At 40.6% G+C, this 26,638-nt stretch overlaps 2 protein-coding genes across 2 annotated transcripts in view; one reads left to right on the forward strand and one right to left on the reverse strand.

Moving 5' to 3' along the window:
* Positions 1 to 1,016: 1,016 nt before the first annotated feature.
* Positions 1,017 to 1,838, reverse strand: LOC139450327 (processed variable antigen-like). The gene is made up of 2 exons (XM_071232005.1): positions 1,806 to 1,838; positions 1,017 to 1,376 (listed from the first exon to the last, which is right to left on the reverse strand). The coding sequence occupies exons 1-2, from the start codon at positions 1,836 to 1,838 to the stop codon at positions 1,017 to 1,019; spliced, it is 393 nt and encodes a 130-aa protein (XP_071088106.1).
* Positions 1,839 to 7,827: 5,989 nt separating this feature from the next.
* The window catches only part of LOC139449907 (carbonic anhydrase-related protein 10-like), a 79,231-nt gene continuing 60,420 nt past the window's right edge, over positions 7,828 to 26,638 (forward strand). Inside the window, exon 1 of the mRNA XM_071231509.1 lies at positions 7,828 to 8,127. Within this exon, the coding sequence (XP_071087610.1) occupies positions 8,073 to 8,127 (55 nt within the window). The 5' untranslated portion in view covers positions 7,828 to 8,072. The remainder of the gene's footprint in view (positions 8,128 to 26,638) is intronic.

Consider the following 26,638-nt stretch of genomic DNA (forward strand, 5'->3'; position numbering starts at 1 on the left):
TTCATAAAGTTTGCATTTTGCAAAACCTTCAAACATTTTGGAACAAGGTTAAAAAAAGTTCATAAACAATATACATCATTTTTACAGATTCCTACTTCTGTTAACAATTAAAGAATTAAACAATATTTATATTAAACCACTATACAATTTAATGCGTGTACATTTTAACAATATAATGCTTGCACATATTATTTTTTGTTTATGTGAAGAAAGTCTTCGGAAGATTGTGTTCTACCCGTAATGAAAAATGGTTGTTCAGTACGTTTGGGGTATCACGAATACCTGGTGCATTGTCAAGGTATGACCCGAAGCGTATATACCAACATCTGTCAACCCAAGAAAAGACGTAGGAAACTTGCCACCACACAGTCAATTCTGAATGCATAGAGCGTGCCTAGATCCTGATGTCAAGTTCAAAGAAAAACATATATTTAATGTATGGGCTTCCTGGTGTTTCAATTTAAAAACACGCGATATCAATCAGTTTCTGATCGGCTACCTGGATATATGTGTGAGCTGCAACCTATATAGCTGTCACATGTGCAGTGTCGTGCTAGGTCGAATATTAACAGTAAAACATTTTCGTAATTGACCAAGATTGTGTCTAAAGCATTATAAGTCTACACTCTATGAGTTCACTTGTGTTCATTATGCATACCAATTAAACAGACAACGAGTACGACAAATCGAAATTTACAATTATCCTATGTTCAGACTGTTTATGTTACGAGTGATTGTCATGATAGCTCAACTACCGTGACAAGTTGAAGAGCTGTGGAAGTCCTGAAACCATTTGGTAGTAAATAAGGAATAGGGGTTATTTCACCCACTGTCCGTTGGATGATTGAGTCGTCTCTAGAATCCTAAGTGTCACTTGAGTCCCTCGAGTCCCTACAGTCACCATGGTCTTTAGGGTCCCCAGAGTCGTAAGGGTCACCTTAGTCTTAAGGGTCCTCAGAGTCTACAGAGTCACCATGGTCTTTAGGGTCCTCAGAGTCGTCAGGGTCACCATAGTCTTAAGGGTCCTCAGAGTCTTCAGAGTCACCATGGTCTTTAAGGTCCTCAGAGTCTTCAGAGTCACCGTGGTCTTTAGGGGCCCCAGAGTCTTCAGAGTCGCCATAGTCTTTAGGGTCCTCAGAGTCTTCAGAGTCACCGTGGTCTTTAGGGGCCCCAGAGTCTTCAGAGTCGCCATAGTCTTTAGGGTCCTCAGAGTCTTCAGAGTCACCATGGTCTTTAAGGTCCTCAGAGTTTTCAGAGTCACCGTGGTCTTTAGGGTCCTCAGAGTCTTTAGAGTCACCGTGGTCTTTAGGGGTCCCAGAGTCCTCAAAATTACCATCGTCTTTAGGGTCCTCAGAGTCCTCAAAGTCACCAGCGTCCTAAAAATGCGGGTCCGTAGATTCTCTAGAGTCCTTGGAGTTACCGGACTCCTTTGAGTCTCTAGTGTCTTTAGAGCTCATAGAATCATAGTCCCAAGAGTTCCTAGCACAAGCCACCTTAACTCCTAGAGTCGTCCCTAGAATCACTGAATTCCAAAACCTCCAAGTATTACGATATTATTAATATTTTCAAACTGAAAAGACAAAATGATGAGGCACTGTCACACTGAATGAACACTAATTATTACGTCACAAAATATATATTTAAAGAAAATATGGATGTTTTGGAATAATCTTCACAGCGAATCAGCGCGCTAGAAAATATGATAATTCACTTATTCTATTCGATTGAACATGTAGGGCCGTACAAATTTAATCAATATGTCACGAGATCAATGTGAAAACACGTTCTTTTGTGAAAACTCTTACTTTTTGGGTATCGTCGTTTCTATGTGACGTCATAGTTCGAATGTTTCGTTATGTTTGACGTCACTTTCAAGAAATGTTATCACTCCTGCAATATTACGACAGGGGATATCAGAACTGGGCTTCGCTCAGGTCACGAACGTGAGAAGCCAAACCCGGGGCTTCGGCTTGACAAGCGAACACTCCACCGCCCCTATTGCTATGACGTCACAGACATGGAACGTTCAGGTCTTGCACTCTGTCAAATAAATAAAACGTCACTGCCAGAGAAAATTCAGTCTCTGACATCCGCAAAAACTGATTTCGTTTAGCGTAAAAGGCAAAATAGCGGTGCCCAAACACTTCAGTCTCATTGTTTGTTGGTGTTAACAAAATGATCATGTATGTTGAAGGGAAACTGAAATAGTATGATAATTTAAGGTAGGTGTCGTAGGTTAATTTGGCCAGTCGGAGATGAGGAAAGCAATCAGGCAAGCAATCAGACACGTAGACACAGAGGGCGTAAAACAACCAATTAAACTATTGGGCCCGCTATCAACCACCCGGTCCCAATCTTCCTCACCCCGTAGGGATTCGGAGTTAGAATATGCCCTAAGCACATTATGGATGTTTGTTGTAATTTATAGATAGGTGGTCAGGCTGGGTGACTGTATGTCATCGCTCTGGATGATTGGTCAAAGAAATGAATCCTCTTTCTCCGGCTGTTACGACAAACATGATGCACTGGGGACTACGTTTACACGCAATCCTCTATGGGGACATTTATTATTAAGTTTAGTATACATTTATGATGTCTTTCTTGGTTTATCTGAAATTGAACGTGACATTACGCGGTACATACGTAGGTGAATATCAAATTATGCTTTTCTTCTCTTTGAAAATAACAAAATATATCATTCATTTCGCTCATGGCTCTCACAACGGATTACAACTGAAACCCTCTGGGATTCGAACCCGAATGCTAAAAAGGCAATTAGCTACTTGTCTATAATTGTTTGATAGGCATTTCTTAGAAGTTGACGGATGACAAAGTAGACACAATTTATGGATAACAAGTTCTATATTTTACTGTAATGGCGACGCTTCGGTATGAGGATCTATAGCGAAACGTCACCTTTACAGTCAAATAAAGAACTTGTTATCCATAAATGATGCCTACTTTGTTATGCACTCATATATACTTGTTCGAAAAGTTGAATGGTGCGCGGTTATCATAATTAAACAATCTAACCATCTACTGTCAAACACCTACAGTAATAAGCAGTTCTCAATGAACTGTCAATAAAATACTGAACCACACACAATCCCCACATGCTCCACATGTCGATTGAACGACATACGTGTCAATCAGAATACCAACTCTGATGATGAAATTGACAATATATCATCACAACTTGAAAAATTCCTGGTACAACAAAACAGAACGATATTGTACGAGAAAATATATACACGTAGAAATACGAGTGAGAATGAGACTGGAGTGAGATTCAGGTACCGTCACGTTGCGTGTCGTCGATCATTGCTTATGCATCTTGTCACTAGTTTGCCAGGTCGACATTCGATTAATTACAAGCTTGTGTTAAGCAACTATGATATACATGAAATATAGCTGACATTGGCATTAAAGAACATACACTCTCATTCTCACGCGTATTTGTACGTGTGTGTAGCGGATGCGCGTGTAGCTCTGCCAACACTCTTCTTGTCCAGCCTTTTGTTCTCAATTATTAGCGACCTCATCGTCAAACCGTTTCGTACGTAACGTTCCCCGCGATACCTTTAGCATAAAATGAAACTTGTCACTAAACCAAACTTGTCTCCATCGCAGTTGTGGCACAACTGACACAACTGACGGCGCAACCGACGATGCAGGTCCGTCAAAATGACACCTCGAACTGGTCGTCCAGCACGAATACCTTCAGCGCGTAAATGGTTCCTCACTGTCTGAGCTGATATAGTCTTGTATAAACTTAGTTGTAGAGGTGGCCGTGGTGGTTCTTTCACGTGAGTGACGTGGCTGTGTGAATATGTCCTGTGCTCCAGCAGTGATCCGTGGCCGACCGCATCTGGAAAGATCCCTCATGTCTGATAACGGTTCCACAGGTTTGTAATGGCACTTGGTGCAACCTGGAAAAACCTGGCTACAGCTGGCCAATGGCGTTGTTGCGTTGGGCTTCTGTCAGACGTGTTTTCGCTGTTCACTTGCCGTAAGATTGTACAGGTTTGCAAATGAAACCCGAAAGGGTTTATAGCCCATCAAGTGATGTTTCACGTGCATGTTATGTTGATACTTTTCGGCGCCAGGCTTCCACATGCTGGTATTTTTGACATATTTCCACAAAATGTCTGCAGTGCCTCACTCTTTCCACACAAATCAGTCCCAATCAATGAAGAAATTACCAATTCGTTTTTGGTATTACGTTTTGCGTTTCTTTTTTTTTGCAGAGTATAGCATCGGTTTCGATACTCGTCAACATGTAATTAAAGTGTTTTCAAACTCGATGTTGACTTGCAAATGGTTTAAAAACACATATAGTTACTTACAACCAACCAGATACTGCGTAGACATCAAATGCTTATATTTTCCCTTTTCACGAACACCTGGTGTCATCACTGATATTCGTCGAAAAAGTCATATAATTGTCACCGCTATGTTGCCTGTTGCGCCCAATGGAATCGAAATCGGGACTGATTATTCTCTGGTGTTCATTTTTCAATTAACTACAAAACGGCGTCGAAAATTGAGCGACGTTATCTAAATAAGAACGTGTCGTGTGAAAACAGACGCTGGAAAACCTTCAGAGCCATCGCACCGTGCCATCCTAAGACGAAACTTTGCACAGCGACATGAAGCGCTTTAAACCACCGAGCTACATGAACATGTATCAGTTCCACGAAACTTGTAGTTGCTAGATTGCATGTAACTTAAATGCAATATGATACAATTGCGTTACAGATAAATCAGAGGTTTATGAATGTAGTTATTATATCATTAACACATTACCTTAAATTAAAAAGTTTTAGGCTGCCGTGGGATTTCCAGGATAAACTCGTCCCTCAGTCGCCTATTCGTGTGTTAAGCATCAGGTGGTGACTCTCGACAGCAGGAAACGTTGCTCATAATATCAGTTACTGGTTTGTCTGGTGCAGACTCGATTGTTTAAAGACCGCCAGTATAGAACTACATGTATATGGCTTAAGGTGACTCTTTTTTATTGTGTACGGGTAACCGATTTGACCGAATCTCAATTGCATTTGAGTACATAGTAGGTATCAGTGAGTGATTATGACTTAACGCTTCTTTTCGCAAATTCGCAATTTTTCTGCAATATTAAATCTTAACACACTCACTCACTCATTTTTGCAATATTCTATCAATATCACGTCGTGAACACCATAGGAAGGATTTACTTATTGTACCCATTCGGGAGTAGAACCCGGGTCTTCGTTACGACGAGGGAACGCTTTAACCATTAGGCTACTCCACCGCCTGTTATAAACTGCGGGGCAAAGAAATATGTAGCCTTGCAAATTGGATTTGACCAAAAAATTACAAACGCTATCAAAACGTTACTGGGCTGAAAACAGTCACCGAAACACTGCAAACCTGTGGTCCAAAACACAACTCTGTCACCCGTATCACATACATCACCATCCAACAGCCATCTTTGTATGTTTCGTTTCAGCAAACTATCAAATCAGGGGTTATACCTTCTTCTGCCCAGCAGCCTTTTTCTTACATTGGCGTTACGAATGATGGGGAGCACAGTCTGAGGCCGGCTGGTCTGCATCCCATGGTATTCCCAGCCTCATAAACTCGTTGATTGGAATAATCTGAAAGAGAAGCTTGACCAAACGACTTTACTACAACCGAAGGCCGGCTGATAGTGTCAGGTGAATGACACAAAGACCCCGACATGATTGTGCGCCAACAGTGACAGTGTTACTGTCTATAGGTTCATTGATGATAGGTCTGATAACTTGGAAACGTATCCGCGGATACAGAAGGTGCCTCTGAATACGACGCGATTATTCGCCAGTGTCGGTGGACTGATCTAACATCGACAACGGAATTACTACTACCGTCTAATTGAACTGGTCTTTGACGCTTCTGTAGTGATAGGAATGACATCTGCTCGTTACTGGCAAACATCGCGAATATTTTGAATTAACCGCTGTTTGAGGCCAGCTGGTTTCAAGGTCGAGACAAACGGGTGTCTAGTTCAAGACATCCGGGTGTCTAGTTCAAGACATCCGGGTGTCCAGTGCAAGTCAAGCGTGTTTACAAACAGTTCGAGACAAAAGGGTTTAAAGTTCAAGACACTCGGGTGTCCAGTGCAAGTCAAGCAGGTGTCCAGTTCGAGACAAACGTGTTTCGGGAGGCTCTTTCGTCGAGGGAGAGACACAGGTGGCCAAGCAATCCAAGGCACGGTTCGTGTTTCATCCCTAAGCCGTACAAGTGATGCTGATAATCGGTTCACGAATCGAATCACGCCTTCGCCTTGATTGTGATCCATGCTATCTCTATATCATACCCGCGAATGTGGGCATCACCAACCTGATAACGTCAACGACCTACATGCTGTTGGGTTTCCTCCAACATTTACACGCAGTATACTGAATGTTGTTGGTTTTCCTCCAACATTTATACGCAGTATACTGAATGCTGTTGGTTTTCCTCTAAAATTTACACTCAGTATGCTGAATGCTGTTGGTTTTCCTCCAACATTTACACGCAGTATACTGAATGCTGTTGGTTTTCTTCCAACATTTACACGCAGTATACTGAATGCTGTTGGGTTTCCTCCAACATTTACACGCAATATATTGAACGCTGTTAGGTTTCCTCCAACATTTACACGCAGTATACTGAATGCTGTTGGTTTTCCTCCAACATTTACACGCAGTATATTGAACGCTGTTGGGTTTCCTCCAACATTTACACGCAGTATATTGAACGCTGTTCAAAGTGGCATTAATCTCACTCGCCCACACACTCCCTCAAATCAGTGCCCCCACACACGTGCACACCGGCGACGTTTTTCAGAAACATTTCCTTCTCGTGTTGACAAACCAATGATCATAGCCCATGGCCAATCAGGGATTCGAACCATCTGATCCTGGAACGCATAAGCACGGCGCATTAGATTTCGACCACTTGGCGCTCTGTCTTTTTTTCTGGAATTGCACTCCGATCTGGATTGATCGACTGTACCCAAACGGAAATGTCTAATTGGACCTCACACATAAGCAATCACAATAATTTGCCTCTCCCAACACAAATCGTCATCTAGTCATCTCATACACGCATATGTTTTATAACATAGCTTACATGTGGTAGCCATGACTTCCGAAATGTGTAATTAGCGCGCTACAAGTCACACACCAAATTAGAGAGAGCATTAACTAATTCCTACTGCCCAAGTCACTGGTGACCTCACATACAAATACTGACATGTCGTGATAAAATGATTGAACACTCTCGATAAGGTTTTCCGCGTTGATCATTATTACCGTCATAGCTCGTCGCGCACTTGCTGCAAGTAGATACGACCCGTTTAAGGATTTAGACATGTATCTCATTACAATCAGTCTGTATGTCAAGTGTACGAGTGCTTTTAGTAACACCACCGCATAGACACCTTGAACAGGCTTCGTGTCAAGAGCCAAACCCTCAGTGAGCGACAAGTTCCCTCTTGTAATTTACAACATAGCCAACCATAGCTGAGTACGATAGTATCAATATTCTAACATTAACCATCCGCTAAATCTTTTCGATTACGTGTAATGGTTGCACATCGATTGCGTTAGGCCACACCAGCAGATAGACCCCTTTTGTAGTCACTTAGAAAATCGGCCCTCAGAAAATAAATCTCCTATCGAAATGTTTTATCGATTGGTTTAGCCTGTCTCGTCACGGTGGCTTCTCTGGCCAATCTGCGCCTGTGTGAGGAGTTGCCACTGGATGTAACGATCTCGCCAAGTCTCTATAAATGCAAGCTGTTTTATCGGAGTCTAGCGACTAGATATGCTGGATTAATACAGATCTCCGCTTCATATACGTATAGTCGAGGATGTCAGGGCAGTTCAGATATGGATTTAGGCTTGAGATACTGTGACAGAGTTTTCGAGAGGAGGTATTTCAGTCAGTACCTGTGATAGACAGAGGATTTGCTATGGAAAACTTACACTTGTGACTGAGCAAGTGGTGGGGGAATTAGTTCTGGTTGAGTTTTTTACTTGCAATTCCTATTGGGACAATAATATGAAATGGAATTCCACGTATGGATTCTCGTTTTCATCACGTGCTTGGAATTAACTAGCGGTGAGTACATGTTAAATACCTGTAAACTCCACAAGGCGAACATATGATTAGATTTAGGGAGTGGAAAACCCTCCAACATATTTCTACTTCGTTTAACCTTTCAGCTTCTTCTTACTGCAGGCTATACACACTGCAGACCAATTCTGGAAGATAACGTGAGGGCGAATTGTAGTTATCAATTATTCATTAGAAGGAAATAGCGCTTATAAAGAAGGATATAAAAAAATAGAAAAAAATGAAAATTGCAGGTATTGTTATTTTGATGTGATGCAACACATTGCGTATTTCACAATATTGACGGGTTTGTTTTCTTTTCTATTACACTTCACAAAACACGTTTCACAGTTCAGATTGTATTTTGAAACCTTTTGAGCTGCATGTCGGGTCGAACTTAATCACTTTTATACTGTAACTTAATTAGATATATATAATTCACTTCCTAGACTACGCCCGTTACCAGTACGGATGCAGTTTGTATACATGTTTAATGTTCCATTACTTTATAACCAAACTGCTTTGTCAAAATGCTTTCTATTTCCGTTAAATATATTCCAGGCATTAAAAGTGATTAATACTAACCACTAACCCATTTGAACTACGGTTATATATGTTATTATTTGTTGCTTCAATTTTGACTTTACGTTTTATATTTTCATTTCACCCTTATGATTTAAACTGACAGTTCAATGCATTCTGAACTCTTCTAATAAACTACAAACGAAATGCTGAAATTGTTAAATAGTTAAAAATGTACCTTTAAGTATATGTATGCTAGCGTAGCGAAATCAACTCACAGAGTCGTTAGAAAACGAGTACTATTGATTCGTGCTATTTCATACAAACTATTTTTAAAGTTTTTAATATTAACATTTTAACAACAATTATCAGCCATTTATCAGTTGCACACGTAGGCATTTCGCCCTTTTAGTGAAGAGGTTGGATAAACTATGTGTGGCATCATATGCATTCATCAGTGACCACATGATTGCAAGTATAACATGCATCGTTACTTAATAGCCTGTACAAGAACGCCAGCCTTTGAGCTTTGTCAATGATTCCTAATTCGGTGCATTGGCAATGCCATTGTTGGGCAATATATCATTATCCTGTTGTAGATATCGAATCGATACTTCCATTATAGCAGGCATTTTTTATGCGTTGAATGCACTTACATGCACAAAGAAGATATAATGATTGGATACATCAGGCTAACAGCAGGCCCCCACGCCACGATCAGACTTCAGCATGTGAGTCGTGGTATATTGGACTTGAAGTATTAGCTCGATGTAATACATTTCTTTCAAGGTCTTTGATTTTACCTCTTTCCAGTTCAGATAATTGTTAAACAGAAGTGGTGCAGTCCTTTTGTATATGATATTATGAATGATTTATAGTGTTTTGTAAAGAGTGGAGTATTTATATGCATACACTCGATATATCCGTACGGTCATGACTTCGTGTAGCCCCATTGTTGAAAGAGAAGCTGTTAAACGCGGACATCTTTCAAATCATTTTTTTATCTGACTCATTATTAACTGTCGCTAACATGGTACTTCCACAGAAACTACCGTCACAGCAAAGATCCGAGTTCTGTTCCCACGTGAATAGAGTGCGAAGTCAGTGTCCGGTGTTATGTTAAGCTGGAATATCGCTCATAGTGGCGTAAAATCCAACTCACTCACTTACAACTAAAACTAAATCATGTCATTAGTATATGCTTCAGGGTGCTTCGGTATATTGCCAAACAAACGTAGAGCATGACCTCAACGTGTGCCGCGTCACACTCCCCTACCTCACTGTTGTATAGACACGGGTTCGATCGTTCCACGCAGGATATGTGTTGTGGTAGTAGTTGTTATATCGAAAGCCCGGGTTCAATTTTAAAAATGGGGACGATGTACCAAGCTGATGTCCCCCGCCGTGATAAAGCTGGTACAAGTGGGGTACGAATCATACTAGCTCACTCAATCAGTCACTAACAGACACACAGCAGCGGTGGTGTATGCTGTCTGTAACATTTCACGTGGCGTTTCCACCTTGCATGTATACACCTACAAAGCTACAGCTGTTGTTAACTATACAACTCACCACCTACTTCACTGTATACAGCTTGTTGGTCAGGTTGTGAGTTGATGTGTTGGCTCGTCAAGACCCGGGTTCGATTGGGGGTGACTCACGCCATGGTGGGGCTGAATATTGTTACAAGTTAGCGTAGCTAAATGATAGACTGCGTAACTTCATAATTATTCATTCATTGCGGCGTATTTCGCAGTGTTAAACCAAACTCACTCTCTCACAAGAGATGAGGTTGAGTCAGTAACTGTCAGTGACGTTCCTGTCACTCTATGTCCATCCCATCTTTGTATTCGTGTCCATCCAATCTTTCTATTCACGTCCATCACATCGTGCTATACATGTCCATCCCATCTTGCTATTCTTATCAATCCCATCTTTCTATTCATACCCATCTTTCTATTCATGTACATCCCATCTTTCTAGTCATGTCCATCCCATATTTCTATTCATGTCCACCCCATCTTTCTATTCATGTCCACCCCATTTTGCTAATTAGGTCCATCCCATCTTTCTATTCATGTCCATCCTATCCTGCTATTCATGTCCATCCCGTCTGGCTATTCATATCCATCCCATCTTTCTATTCATGTCCACCTCATCTTTCTATTCATGTCTATCCCATCTTGCTACTTAGGTCTATCCCATCTTTCTATTCATATCGATCCCTATCTTTCTATTCATGTCCATCCCATCTTGCTACTTAGGTCTATCCCATTTTGCTATTCATATCCATACCCATCTTTCTATTCATATCCATCCCTATCTTTCTATTTATGTCCATCCCATCTTGCTAGTTAGGACCATCCCATCTTGCTGTTCATATCCATCCCCATCTTTCTATTCACGTCCATCCCATCTTTCTATTCACGTCCATCCCATCTTTCCATTCACCTCTTACTCTGCGGGTTTCATCTGTATCTGTCTTGTTTCTGTATCAAAATTACAACCAGAACAACAGGCGCCAGTGAGCATGGCGCGACTGCCAGGATAAGAGGACTACATGCCACCACGGATACCGTAGGGAGGTCGGAGTACAATACTTCTCCAAGCCAGTGAATAGCGACTAAAATGGGAATCGATTAACAAAGTAGCTAACGTGGAAAGTACCTTAACTGGTTCCCCGGGGAGGACCAAATCAAAGCTCAAGCATGGCTGCGTCAGTATGTCCTGCGCTGGTTGGTTTAAGTACGTTGAAGTCAACACCCGGTGTCACAATCTTTATGATGGCCTCTCACACCATTAACATTACGCTTCTGTTCGATTTCGTTATATCAAAGATTTTGAACAGTTTCTGGAATACAATGTTTACAGAAGAGTTGACGTATTTATCAGACGTGTTCTGTTGGACACTATATAGGATATTTAGGGGGTCAAACGTGAAACCTTATTAACAAAAACATGATTATTTGGCATGACTCGTTGATGCGACGGCTATTGTCTCATCCCACCAACAGTGTCTCCGATTGTAACATTTATTTTTTTGGTTGTGTTTGAGCACACGTCAAATTGTTTTAGGGTTTGTAAAAACGGATACGAAATAGATCTAACAGACCACATAAACACTGACAAATTCCTCTTGTAAATAACTGTTCATCGCCAGGTATTGATCAGTATCAATACCCTGTTCCCAGATAAAGGCGTACCAGAAAGTTACTATTATCATACTAAATACTACTATTTCCGCCTGGAGCGTTCGCTTCTCCGGAGTGATAAAACATGTGACGTCATGTGTTTTGTATCACAATAGCAGCAGCAAATAAACTGTTGTGAAAAACAATACTGCCTGCCATCGTTAATATTGCGAGTGAGGGAGTGAGTAAGGTAGGGTTACGTCCCTGTTAGCAATGCTCCTGCAATATCACGGTGGGGACACCACATCATTGAGTATTGAACCCGGGTCGTGAGGAACGAACCCTTTTAACAACTAGACTAAGCGATCGATCTGTAATAAGAGTTATGCAGAGTTATCTCCCTTTTTCGCTAGGATCCGATGTTCCTTTTTCGTTTGGGTTCGAATCCCAATTTCACATTGATTGTAATCCTTGGCATACTTCGTGCTTATGAGTTCATACCAAATGTTTGCAGGACCTGCGTCACTTCTCTCACAACATGTAGTATCGCCGGCGTATGATTTAATAAACACTACTGTGGACTTACACCAAATGCCACTCTCTCTCTCTCTCTCTCTCTCTCTCTCTCTCTCTCTCTCTCTCTCTCTCTCTCTCTCTCACACACACACACACACACAAACACTCACACTCACACTCACACTCACACTCTCACACACACTCTCTCACTCCCACACACAGTGATATTGACATTTACAGTTGCACACATTGACCCGTGAAGATCCGGGTTAAAATAGGTTTTTAGCAACCCATGCTTGCCGTACAAAGCGACTACGCTTGTCGCAAGTGACTACACTAACGGGATTGGGTGGTCAGGCTCGCTGACTTGGCTGATGCATGTCATTGTATCCCAATTGCATTGATCAATGATCACTGGATTGTCTGGTCCAGATTCAATTATGTTCAGACCACCGTCATATGGCTGGAACATTGCTGAATGCGGCTTGAAACAACAAACAAAACAAAAGCACGCATATCCACACTCACACCAACACACCCATACCATCACCCATATCCACACCCACACCCACATCCACATCCACACCCACATACACCCAACAGCCACACCCACACCCCAGCACCCGTATCTACACCCACACCCACACCCACACCACTCTCACAATCACACCGACCATCTCATTTACACTTTCACTCTCACACTTTCTCACAGTCACCTCTCGTTCTCACACTCACACTCACTGAAAGACTCTCTCATTCATTCTCACATTTACCCTCCTATTACTGCCAAGTCAGAACAGGAACGCAAAACATGTACACGCAAACGTGACAAAATACATAAGAGAAGACATCGATATTCTACCCTTCCCACATGCTTAATATTGAATGATATTTGATTAAGACGATATGTTTGACACTACTGGCATGACTTGACAAACGACTTTCTATCAGCAAGTGTAACTTTTTCCTCTGCCCACGACACACCAATCACTTTCATCACGCAAATATTGACGATTTAAGTCAGCATGGCGAAAAGATTCCAAGACATGATCTATCATACGGATCATTTGCTGACACTGACATCGCAAGCTTACGTTATTGACCGATATTACCTTAATACTATGTCCATTTGAACAGAGCACACCTGACTGTATATTGCGCCGCGACCTTTCCTGGCTTCGTATGCACAGAGGATCCCCTTTGGGGGCTTGGGTATAACCATTCATAAATGCGTCTGACATTTGCAATGATAGTTGTATTATATGCAAACATTAATCCAATACTGTACACATTTGAATATGGATGTAATCCCGTATTTGTGCATAGTTCACCCCATTGGGTCATACGGGCTGGTTCAGATGTTTACTGCAACAGTTCCAATTCACAATTACCAAACAATATTGTTTACTGCAACAGTTCCAATTCACAATTACCAAACAATATTGTTTACTGCAACAGTTCCAATTCACAATCACCAAACAATATTGTTTACTGCAACAGTTCCAATTCTCAATACCAAACAATATTGTTTACTGCAACAGTTTCAATCACAATTACCAAACAATATTTTTTTACACTCAACACCTACCATGTCAAGGGTATGATTTTGTGTTTTTAACCGAAGGACAGCTTTTTCGGGATCAGATGTTTTTTTAATACCCAGCTCCTATCACCCACCCTAGGCTATCAAATGGACGGCACCTATCCATTATTATGAAACGAATATCCTGGTGAATGTACCAACAGGAGTTCAAGAATATAATTTTGTCTTCAATTATATTTACAATTGATGTTGTGTGTTCAGAATAGAATCAATAGAAACACAGGTGGCACGTGTGTAACTAATAAACTCAAACAATGTCACCTGCTGGTCGTATATTTCAAACTCAAATTGAATTTGTCTGCGGTGTCCTAGACGGCAGACAACGACAGCGTCCTCGTCCCACCAAACAGTGTCAAGGAACACAATTTTCAATACATGTAGCGAGCCAAACTGAACACAGAAAAACCTGTATATAGATAATTGCAGCATGTCCCGCATTCTAGACAGATCTTTATCCATGAAGAAAGTAGGCCACCTGCCCATGTTCATACACGTTGTCAATCAGCATATAATGTATGTAACAATATATATTATCAGTCAACATGGATCTGTTTGAAGCAATTTGCATAAAACATACATGTCCTGGTGTCGAATGCCATTCATATTCGTTGATGCCAAAAGGATATTGGTACGTGCAGGGTATGATAAAAATATGTAGGTTGTACTTCTCACACAGTGATTCCTATTGGACACAAACCATAAAAAATGGTATTAATCTTTTATAATCCTCATTACAAGGAGGGAACAGTCTTTTATCTCGAGGAATATTGAAATACGTGCCAGTTTTCATTTTGAGACCATGGGAACTGCAACGACGTTGTGCCATGGCGGAATTTTGCAATTGTTACATGTTTAAGGTATAATTACGTTCAAAAAGTACCTGTCCATTAAATAAAGCATAATTTCTCGTTTTAGAATGATTGAAAAGAAAGGCGTACTAATCCTGTTCAAACGAACATCTTAATCTGGTCATTAGCTCCCCGATAAAGAATTCTTTACTGCTTACTGTTTGTGATTCCCATACATAGCCAAACACAAGTCGAAACCACACATGCTTCAATATGGAAACACCATTATTTGTTCAATTGTTTGCTGCTTCTAAAGGCATATTATGACCCCTTCTGGATATCTTTCATTTGGTACATGCAATGATCTAATCCAAAATTTATAGAACGTGTAAATGGACAAATACAAATTCGGTGTCGAGATCTTCACTCCAAGAAAGCGTTTACAAGTAAACATGGGAATGATTTATATGTCTGCTACACTATCCAACCCCAAACTCAGACCCATACAGTCAAAAAGGTATAATTTTAGTATCAAATATCCTAAAACATCATTCTAACGGAATTGGATTAAGTCTATGTAATATCCTTAATATGCCCAAAAGACATTTCTAGCCTGAGAAGCCGCACTTTTTGTATGCTGATCCCAAGGCAATGTTATACTAAAAGTTACACCCAACTACCTATAGAATGGCACGCTCGCGGGACCATTTTTTCACCTCTGGAGAGAATGGACCCGTTCTTAAGAACAACCACTTTAGTCTTATCTAAGTTACCTGTAAATTGGTAATTATTCCAATGTTATTCTAATATGTATAATATTCTTTTCTTTAGACCAGAAACTGTATCAAAAATCAAAAGGCAAACAATAACAAAAACAGTTCAATCATCTCTGGATGAAACTGGATACCAGGTTTACATGTGGATTCAATTTCCTGTGCTTATTCATTGATAAGCATTAAGATTAGATACGGACTAAGGACACAACCCTGTCGTACACCCAAATCACAATAAAACACGTCCGAATACATATTATTAGACTTAATGAATAGTTCGTACTCTATTTAACATTTTTGGAGAAACCCCTCTCCTTTTAAAATCGTCCATAATTTCGACCTACATTTGTATTAACCAAATGAAAAGCTTTTGAAAAAACTCCAAATAGATTATACATTTTCCCCTTTTCTTTGATAAAGTCCCGTATTCATATGAGTTAGTAAGTTTTTTCGCCGCTTTGGGGAGTATTATAGTTATATCCCGGCGTGTCTGCTTAATGTGGGAGGAAAGCCCTAACTGATGCAGGTCTCAGACGTTTACCACTTGTGTTGCCAAACCTAGAAACACAATCAGGGCGAATCGGGATTCGAACCAGTGATAATAGGTGACTGGAATGCTTCGAACGCAACTCGAATTTCGGCGGGTCCAACATTCTAATGCAAACATTCTATAATATTTCTGCCGTCATATAGCTGGAATATTGCTGAGTGCTGCATTAAACAACCAACCAACCAACCAACCAACCAACCAACTGTAATATTTCTACAGTGAACCTTTTTAGTACGGATCGTGCTTGTACGTAAACCATACATTTTTCACAGTACCTGTACAGAATGAAACGTTGCTCAGTTCCAATGATTCGTTAATTCGTATTTTTTTTAAAATAATATGAAACATTGTTCTGAAAATGACCCCTCCAGATATATGTTATAAGATATTCAAATGTATCTCCGTTACACGTACTGAGCAATAGTACTGTAACAATAATAAGCAGTTCTCCTGCAGCAACGTCACTTCAGGTCATTAAGTATCATATAGGCGTTGTTTTCACTTAATGGCATTGTGTCAACGCTGAATAATACATTATGATATTTACTTCATAATGGTTGATTAGTTAGATCCTTTAAGTTGAATAAGATTACCAGAAATAGATTTAATTGTCACTTTCATAAGTACGGATTTGTTTTTAGAAGGTGTGGTTGAAACACTAATTCAGCTCAACTCAGGCGTTTTGAAACAATCGGTACAGATTCAAGATTCTTCTCTATAAATCAGTCACAGGGGTTTAGGGTGTGTATTTCAAAACAATAACTTGAACCGTGTTTGGAAAATCACCATTGCCTGGGGATGGTGTTTATTCCTTGTCCAAGATGAATGTTTTAGTTTGTTGTTGGACACTTTTCAACAAGCATTGATTGCAATGATACTCACTTCCCAAGACTTTCGATTTAGTGAGGTAACTAGGTACAGATATGTAATACAATTACTTCTGTAGCCTACCGATGAAGGTGTGTGCATATGTTAACAACAAACCACCATTGTTTGCTTGGAAAACAGTTACTGGAATTACTAGATTTTATGGAGGAATGCACTGATGCGTCCTCGGGATGGTTAAAATATGCTAGGAGAAGGATACGGTGTATGCTTTATGTCTAAAGATTCAGTTCGTGTTCTTGTAGATGAATACTCGGCATTGTTGATATCTACTGTTGTATGAAAGGAGTGCCATCAATCAACGGGAACGTCAGTTGTTTGCATGCGCATTTCAACACAACGTATGCCGTAAAAATATATGAGGGAGTGGAGTGTTATTAAAGAACAATGGTATCGTGATTGATTTCAATCCATTTAAATGTTAATTTTGTAAAGTATTTTCACAGTTTAATTTGAAGGTATTTGAATTTTCAAATGATCAAACAGTCCAGGCGCCATTGGCAAATACAACCGGCGCCTCGTTTCAAGCCATGCATGAATACGGTGCCATGTATTGTCACACAATATTGAAAGCTGTCTTGCACATCCAATGGTCACCAATCTTTGACACAACATCGGAGGTATTGAAATAATTCTTAAACGTAATAGGTTAGATTGATCATGCTAAGCCAAACTTCCCCTTGAGGAGAGCTTGGTCATAATGTGTCGAAGTCTCAGAAGAGACTATCGGGTTCCGGCTTACCATTTTATTGAATCCCTCCTGATTGAATACCACAGCGGAGGGGGCTATGTCTTGAATCGATTCCCAGATCTTATACATGAGTTAGTTTCCTACGAGTTGATCAAATAAAACTTACATGTCTACCTCCGTTGTGGTAGAAGCCACTGTATTATTTACCGACAGTCCCGTTAATCAAAATGTCACCAATACACCTTGCACAATAGCGTTAACAATTCGTTTTTCTTTCTTATCCTACATCTTCGATAAAGTGGTGATCGTGTCATTTATAAAACATGTGTCGCCGACTGTCCGTCTGAAAAAAATTAACAAACAATACATATTTTTAGCCTACATCACTACCTCCATCGATCGCTGTCAAGTATTATTCTGTTGCGATGAAATATGCATTGGGGTTTGACAACATCTATATATTAGCCCTGGTATTGACGTTCCCGACTGCGTGAAATAGACAATACATCGTGAGTGTTTTACTGCGTAATGTTCTGTTTTATTACTCAAGGCAACAGAAATGTTTGAGATACTTGGAGTCACTGGATACTAATATTTAATGAACGCGGCTAATATGGAACAACATCTGAAAATCAAAACACCAATTTACAGGCAGTTTGGAAATATGTTTTCGTTATGTACGACAAAGATCAAGGCAAGGGATTCATATCAATTTGTAAACTATTGATTTTGCTGCAAGCCCCCGTGTGGGTACAGAAGCAAGGTGTTTTCCATCTGTGACACACAACAGATGAGATCCGACATTAAGCTGGGGACACAGACCTCACGTTAACGTTATTGGTTGTCATATATGATCTTGGTTAAATCAGTACTGATGTATCACGACCTTTAGTTTCTGACGGATAGAGCTACAGTGATGATTAAGGGACATTTTTCAGCACTTGAATACTACAACCACCTTTGTGTTGACGGCAGTGTGATGATCGTGTGTATTGGCAAGGAGAGATGGTATTGTTCATTACGTGACACTGTTTGTACCAGAAATCGTAAAGCCACCCCCATGTTTTATCATATATTAAAATACATAATTGAGGTATTGCCCATAGGTTGATAAAAATGCATAGTGGCCCTGATGTTGAAAGAGCGTGTATATTGTGTTACTGACGTTAAACTGACCCTGTTTTCAAAATAGAATTAATATCATTACAACCAATGATAAAAGTGCCTAATACAGAGAATATTACATTGGTATTGTTATCATACTGATCATACAAACTATTGCCGATTCGTATTATGTCCCTGAATCACGCTCAGAATATGTCTCAAACTCGTTTCGTAACATTCTGTACGACGCAGGCACTCTTGTATATCCCCATGCGGTTGATGTACACTTTATGCCTGTGGAACATGGGTATGATGTGTTATTTGCGTATTTGTGGTTTAGCGCCACGTTTAACGCCAGCAGTATTCCAACTAGGGACTATAAGACCAGACAATCCAGTGATTGATAATATGAGCAACTATCCACGCCGTCGGGGTACGATGACAGGAAATAAACTTACTATTCGACCCACTACGTCACATCGTACGGCAAATATATGTTCCTGGGGTTCCTACTGTAACCCGGATATTCACGTGACACATGGATAAGGGAGTGAATGAGAATGGTGAAAAAGAAAGATTGCTGTTTCGAGAGGACTAAAACCGTTTTGAACGAAAAGGGAAAGCGGGATAAAAATAAGTAGTAACAATAAATTGGGGATAATATATTGTTTGAATACATTTGGAAAGGAGGGTACAAGATGATGAGGCTATTTGAACACTGAGAACAATACACGTAGAAATAAGCTTTTGTCAAAGATAAAGACTCTGGTCTCGATTCGCAGGAACTATTGACAAATCCGTTTTAGGCTTCGCTGAACAAGCAACCATAACCCAAATATTACGGCACCTTTCTCTGAAATCGAGATCACTTCTATCCAGAAGTATGAAAAATAAAGTCTCGGCGAAGAATGTTTTGACGTTTTGCTACTTTTATGTGACAATCCTCACAATAATTTGACTCATTGCAAACTTGCATTGGCATAGGAGCATGCATGCACACAGAGACTTGCTTTACTTCATCCAAGTAACGGATTGATAAGATAAAGCCGCTTCATATGCCGCTAGGCCCTGGCTCGTGGATGAACTGGACGGACTCTCTCTAACTAACCTCAAGGGAATCATTACCGCGACTGTTCCGGCTTTTTGACACTGATGCACTCGTAAAATTGACAGAACAAATAACGTTAGCACTGTTGGTATCAGGATCCGCCTCTAAACATCACTTCTGTCTTCTGATGGAGAGATGAGGCCACCGAAAGAGACAATTGTAGCATTTCCTGGGATTAGCACAAGGGCACACAGCTGCTTTGAAGGCAATTTTCAGTCGGCAAACATTCCGAGGTGAGAGTCGATAGGAGAAATTACTTGGCCCCAAAGTCTACGAAATCCTTGTTATAATGCTGTGGTCAGGGTGGACGACCGGAGCTGCCAGATCTACGTAACAAGACAGCAATGCTTATTCGCAATGTCGCTCTGCCCCGTTCGGCTCAACTAACTGAAAAATTGATCAAGTTCTAAACCTTATTGAAATGTAGACGAAGACAATAATATCAATTACAGCGTAGCATTACGTAGTTAAAGTATTAATCAGAACCAGATTTGAACTCCTTTCAGTGAGTGAGTCTGGTTCTACGGCCCTTTAGTATTCCAGCAATAAAACGGCAGGATAAACCATAAAATCACACTTTATGCTCATGTTGGGAATCTAATCCGGGCGTTTGTCGTGAAGAGTGAGTGAGTGTGTATGGTTTTACTCCGCTTTTAGCAATATTCCAGCAATATCACGGCGGGGGACACTAGAAATGGGCTTCACACATTGTACCCATGTAGGGAATCGAACCCGGTCGAACGCTTATGACCACTAGGCTACCCCACCTATCACAAAACAGAGGCATCTTACAAGAACCATTGATGGCTATTGTTTAACGCCGTGTTTGCTTGATCTAGCACGCGTCAGCTTAACGTGGGAGGAAAAGCGCGTACAAAGGTTGTCGACTTCTTCAATGCAGGGGGGCATGGGTGACCCAGTCGTCTGAGGCGCCGCAATTCGCTGTGCAGAGTTGCATCCCTTGAGCACGCCAGAAACCTATGATTGTTGGTTCGAATCCCGGTTCGCCCCGATTATGTTTCTAGGTTTATCAGCACCATACCCGTGCTCGTGGGTTTCACCGAAGTGGTAAACGTCTGAGAACTGCATCACTTCGGGCTTTCCTCCCACATTAAAGCTGACACGCCGTGATATAACTGGAATACTGTTAAAAGCGGGGTTAAACCCAACTCACTCACTCACTCTTTAATGCAATCTTCGAGCATAAGTATCGGTCTGATGGCATTTTGGCTTCGAACCAACGATAATGATTGTGCCACAATTATAATGTATCTAATTAGACTAATGCGTATTATCCCTATATCTTAGTAATAAGATCACTGGGCTAGCATGTCCCGCGTCTTAGTAACAATTGGATCACTGGGACACCTCTTTTCTCAGTATTGATAAGACCACTGAGCTTTCTCCCGTGACTTACTATTACTTCGATCACTTGTAACACTTATCCCTGTGTCTTAGTATTTATTAGATTACAGGACCTTATTCACCAATGCATGCCTATCCCCGTGTCTTAGTAGTTGCTGTATTAATTATATCACTAGGCGACCTTGTCACTGTGTCTTAGAAATAACTAAATCACAAGGCAACCTTGTCCCCGTGTCTTAGTATTAATTAGATTATTGGGCGTTGTCCCCGTGTCTTTGTGTTAAACAGCACACGAGGCGACCTTGTCCCCGTGTCTTAGTAGTATTAATTATATCACTAGGCGACCTTGTCCCCGTGTCTTAGAAATAACTAAATCACAAGGCAACCTTGTCCCCGTGTCTTAGTATTGATTAGATTATTGGACGTTGTCCCCGTGTCTTTGTGTTAAACAGCACACGAGGCGACCTTCTCCCCGTGTCTTAGTATTAATTAGATCACTAGACGACCATGTCCCCGTGTCCTGATAGCAATCAGATCAGTGGGTCATCCTTGATCTGAGGATCAGTTTAGTTTCATGTTTGGTACTCAGGTTACAAACTTCGTTTAATCGAATCTAAACATATCTGAAATGATTCAAATGAACATTTTCTATAAAAGTCGAATCCTTTTTACTCAGTTACGATCATGAACCACCAACTAATGTGATCTGATTGAAAAGGTACTCGTAACGCACCATACCTCAGGGCCAAGTCGATAAAGTCGACACGTTTTAACGATCCAATAATTTAATGTCCATTTTGTCTATACGTTCATGTATACGACTCCCTCTGTTCAATAACCCCCATAGGTAGAAAATCACATACATTACCATGGCAACGTACAGCCGTTATACAACGCATTGATCACAAGCACGTCGGTGAAATATCACAGATCTCGTCCTATATTTTGTCTTTCTTTCGCCATTCTGCAGTTTCGTTGATACATTTTTCCATTGTATCCACATGCCCTTTGTAATTTGATTTATTTCTTCTCATGTACACGATTTTGAGTCGTGAAGTATTTTTATGAGATGGCTTCTGGCAAAATTTAATCTGATAATCCAACATGATGTGTTGCTTGTTTGAAAATGCTCCTTTATTTATTTTGGAACAGCTTTATAGCGATTGGATCTGGAACAAATTATCCAGTGACTTAAGATGACAGTGTCATTCTCCTAAACGTGATAAAGGTGTTCTCTAGTGGGTTTGTGTGCAGCTTACTTTAGTCATAGGTCGTAACGTTTGATAGCCTGTTATGCACAGCTAACGATGGATTCAGTGTGGGGGGTTTAATTCCGATTTAACGCGGGACACAAAACATGGGCCGTTACATTAACGGATTATCGAAACAGAGACTCGTTCCAAAAAGTCATCTGTGCGTTACGAATATCCAAACTCTCTTACTTTAATAGAGACTTAAGACAGTACCACTTCCACCATCACATCCCTCATTCTCTGACATAGACTTATGTTAGTAGCACTACGGCTATCGTACCTCTCCGCAATTCGCTGAGCAGAGTTGCGAAACCAGAAACCTTTGATTGTGGGTTCGAATCCCGGTTCACCCCAATTGTTTCTAGGTTTGTCAGCTCCATACCCGTGCTCGGGGTTTTACCAAACTGGTAAACGTCTTAGACCCGCATCACGTCCGGCTTTCCTCCCACATTAAGCTGACACGTCGTGATGCTGTTAAAAGCGGCGTTAAACCAAACTCACTCACTAACTAAGATAGGCTAACGACAGTAACGCCACGACTAACGCAACTCCATTCTCTAACATAGACTTACGACAGTACCGCTACTACTATGGTAACTCCCATACTCTAACATAGACTTACGACAGTACCGCTACTACTATGGTAACTCCCATACTCTAACATAGACTTACGACAGTACCGCTACAGCTTTCCTAACTCCTATACTCTTACATAGACTTACAATAGTACCGCTACTACTATAGTAACTCCCATACTCTAACATAGACTTACGACAGTAACGCCACGACTATGGTAACTCCCATACTCTTACATAGACTTACGACAGTACCGCTACGGCTTCCGTGACTCCATACTCAACTACACAGAATAACGACAGTACCGCCACGACTATGGTTACTCCCATACTCTTACATAGACTTACGACAGTACCGCTACGGCTATCCTAACTCCATTCTCTAACATCGACTTACGACAGTACCGCTACGGCTTTCCTAACTCCCATACTCTAACATAGGCTTTTGACAGTACCGCCATGGCTATCCTAACTACATTATCTAACATAGACTTACGTCAGTACCGCTACTACTATCGCAATTCATACACACTAACTACCTCCACGTAGACTTATGGCAGTGCTGAACGACTTTGTCCAACTGAACCCTGCAGTTTTTGCGTGCAGGCAATACATCATTAACCACTGGGCCAGCACGTTGTTAAGATCAGTTAACAGTGGTATTAAGGTGACATTTTCCAACCAGTGATGAAAACCAGTTTATCCAAACAGAATAAAATCGGAGACAAAATATATGCGATATTTCGAAAAGTTAGAGTAAATGTCATTTTGATCCTGATTTCAATGTGTTAATCGCCAGGTAAAGAGGTTTATGGCTATCGATTTGGTATGCAGAATCAATTATTGGCACGAATGTTGTGCAAGGGTAATCAATATTAAATTATAGTCGATCATCGCGACATCACCAGTGAAAAGCGCATGAAAAGATTGCTTGAATACTGTGGACCAAAGGCATATGTGGGAACCTAGTTCTAGTGTATTGATAGACAATCAATATTGGTTACTATTCATGATTTTCCCAAATCCCATGATTGTTCTTCCTGTCGTCTAACCATATGACGTCGACCATTCACTGTCACACCTCAGTCTCATCTTTATTTAGGGCGCTCAGCACTAATGAGTCTGTACCGGATTCGGTTCCACGGGAACACAACGGACAAGGTTACCGGTGCTGGAGTTTGTCCAACAATTGTTCATTGTCCGTCAATACGATATACTCAGTGTAGGCCGTGTCATATGTAGGTTCTTTTAGAGAACGTCGAAATGCGTGATTCAGATTAAGCTGATTACATAAACTTCTAACATACCGGTGATACAAATGAGCGAACACAAGCAAAATACACCAATACATTCTAATACCTCTACATGAATTCCGGGTGTAGGACAGGTCACCAGCATACTGTTGCTTGTCGAACGAGGTGACTAAATGGTTGTGGTGGCCAGGCTCTGTAACCTGCTTGATTGCGTGTTATCGTTCCCTGATGGCTTGCTCTTTGTATCAATTACTTGTTTGTCGGATCCACTTTAAATCATAAATGGAACATTGGAATATTTATTGAAATATCTTTGATAAAACCGACGAACTCGGTACTGTGCTCGGCAGACCAAAGATCATATTCAGGGTGAATGCTGGATACGAACCTCCGGTCATCGGATCCTGACACGCCTATGGGTCGCAACTCTACACAGCTAATTGCGACATGTGTGACACCAAGTAAAGAGGAATGGTCGTCAACTCTTCTTGTAGTTATCCTGAATTCCAATGCTGTTTAACCAACACTTTCAAAACTACCGTAACTGTGCCGATGGCTGTCCGATATCCTCGGTGTTTAGGGACCACTTCACGCGTGTGTGCATTCATTTTGTTATTTAACGCCGCGCTGAGCTATCTTTCATCTATATGACGGTGGCGAGTAAATACTCGAGTTTGGAAGAGACAATTCAGTGAATGAAATTATCAGCAACGATCCACGCCGGTCCAGACCATCCTATCCATAGGTTGCATAGGTTCCTTTGGACCATTCTTACTCGACATTCCTACGTATTCCCAAGAACGTATTGCAAGGACTTAAACTGGCCTGGAACTATATCAACAGTAACCTTGAAATTCACCCCGTCGGTTGCTAACGGAAGTGAATGCACTTAATCGCAAGTGTCATCATCCGTGGGTTATGGTATTTTTGTCCGACCTATTCCATGTGTAAAGGTCACGGTCATATAGAAAAAGAACAGACACCTTCAACCTCTATCTCCTTTGCGACAGATATTAGGAAACGATACGTATTAGTAAACTGCATTATGTGCACGGAACTACATACATAGGAGTGAAGACGTCATCGTCGCAGACAGCAACATTCCAACTATTTCACGTTCCGAAATAACCTGAAAGCACGGACAAAGTCATTATTTTTAATAATTCCACAATCCACGGACTACACCTTCGTGAGGCATGTATATCTCTTATCTAACATGACCGCTAATGTATGAGCCGTGGCTCTCTGAATATGGACTATTAAGTTCACCATCATGTTAAATTCATATAGCTGGACATAAGAATTAATAACATACAGGAAATATCAATACTCACATAACTAATAGACGGCCCCACAGGATTCCTTTTGTTCTTCATCGCGTTCTAATTCTATTCAACATACCACATACATTGATTAATCGTCTGAATCCAAGTTCCTTTGAAATATTCATTTCAGTTTTGTTTTCTTGCTGTTAATGTGTTTCGTTTAAGCGGTTTAACGTGTTGACACGAACAGTGCGTTGGTAATCTACCACCCGATATTTTACGAGACAATGCTCCGTGTAAAAGATGATATTAATTTTAGAATTGCGTGTTTGCCACACGATAAGAAGTTTAAGGCAGAAATGAATTAAATTGAGATAATAAAACAAAATAGGCGATATGCAGGATTTGATCGCGTTATGGCTGGCACATCAACAGAACACTCTGGTAATGACAGTCGTATATGTCAAACTCGATTTCGAAGCGCATACATAAAAATGAAACATTTTAAGTACTTCGTGGAATGATATCCTTAGATCAACTCTTGTTTTAAAAAAATCACTTTAAAACGTTTAAAAGGGTTCTTTCCGATGTTTCCCCGTGCACATTTTAACGATCTCACATTATTTGATTGGTTTAAAGTAAGAAACGTACTCTTTACAGAACACCAGAGGAACAGCTCTTTGGGGAATACCAGAATGTCTTTTTCATATTATAACCTCAGCAACTTCCAATCTCTCATTTCAGCAATTTCTATACTGTTTGACAATTATTGGACACCAAAGACAGATGAATTGACATGGAAATAACACGAAAATTGTTCTTATTTTATTAACAAAGAACATTACAATGAAATGTCGAGATCGTAAAAGTTTAAACATGGCCACAGAGTACCTCAAAAGAGTTGGCGGTCTGACGTCCGATCAGAATGTCTTAGTTGTATACACCCCATACATCCCGAAATATGTCTTAGTTGTATACATCCCATACATATTGAAGTACGTCTTAGTTGTATACATCCCATACATCCCGAAGTATGTCTTAGTTGTATACATCCCATACATCCCGAAGTATGTCTTAGTTGTATACATCCCATACATCCCGGAGTATGTCTTAGTTGTATACATCCCATACATCC

The sequence above is a fragment of the Haliotis cracherodii genome, unplaced genomic scaffold (genome assembly GCF_022045235.1).
Source record: "Haliotis cracherodii isolate W230 unplaced genomic scaffold, xgHalCrac1.p SCAF_8, whole genome shotgun sequence".
Taxonomy (NCBI): Eukaryota; Metazoa; Mollusca; class Gastropoda; order Lepetellida; family Haliotidae; genus Haliotis; species Haliotis cracherodii.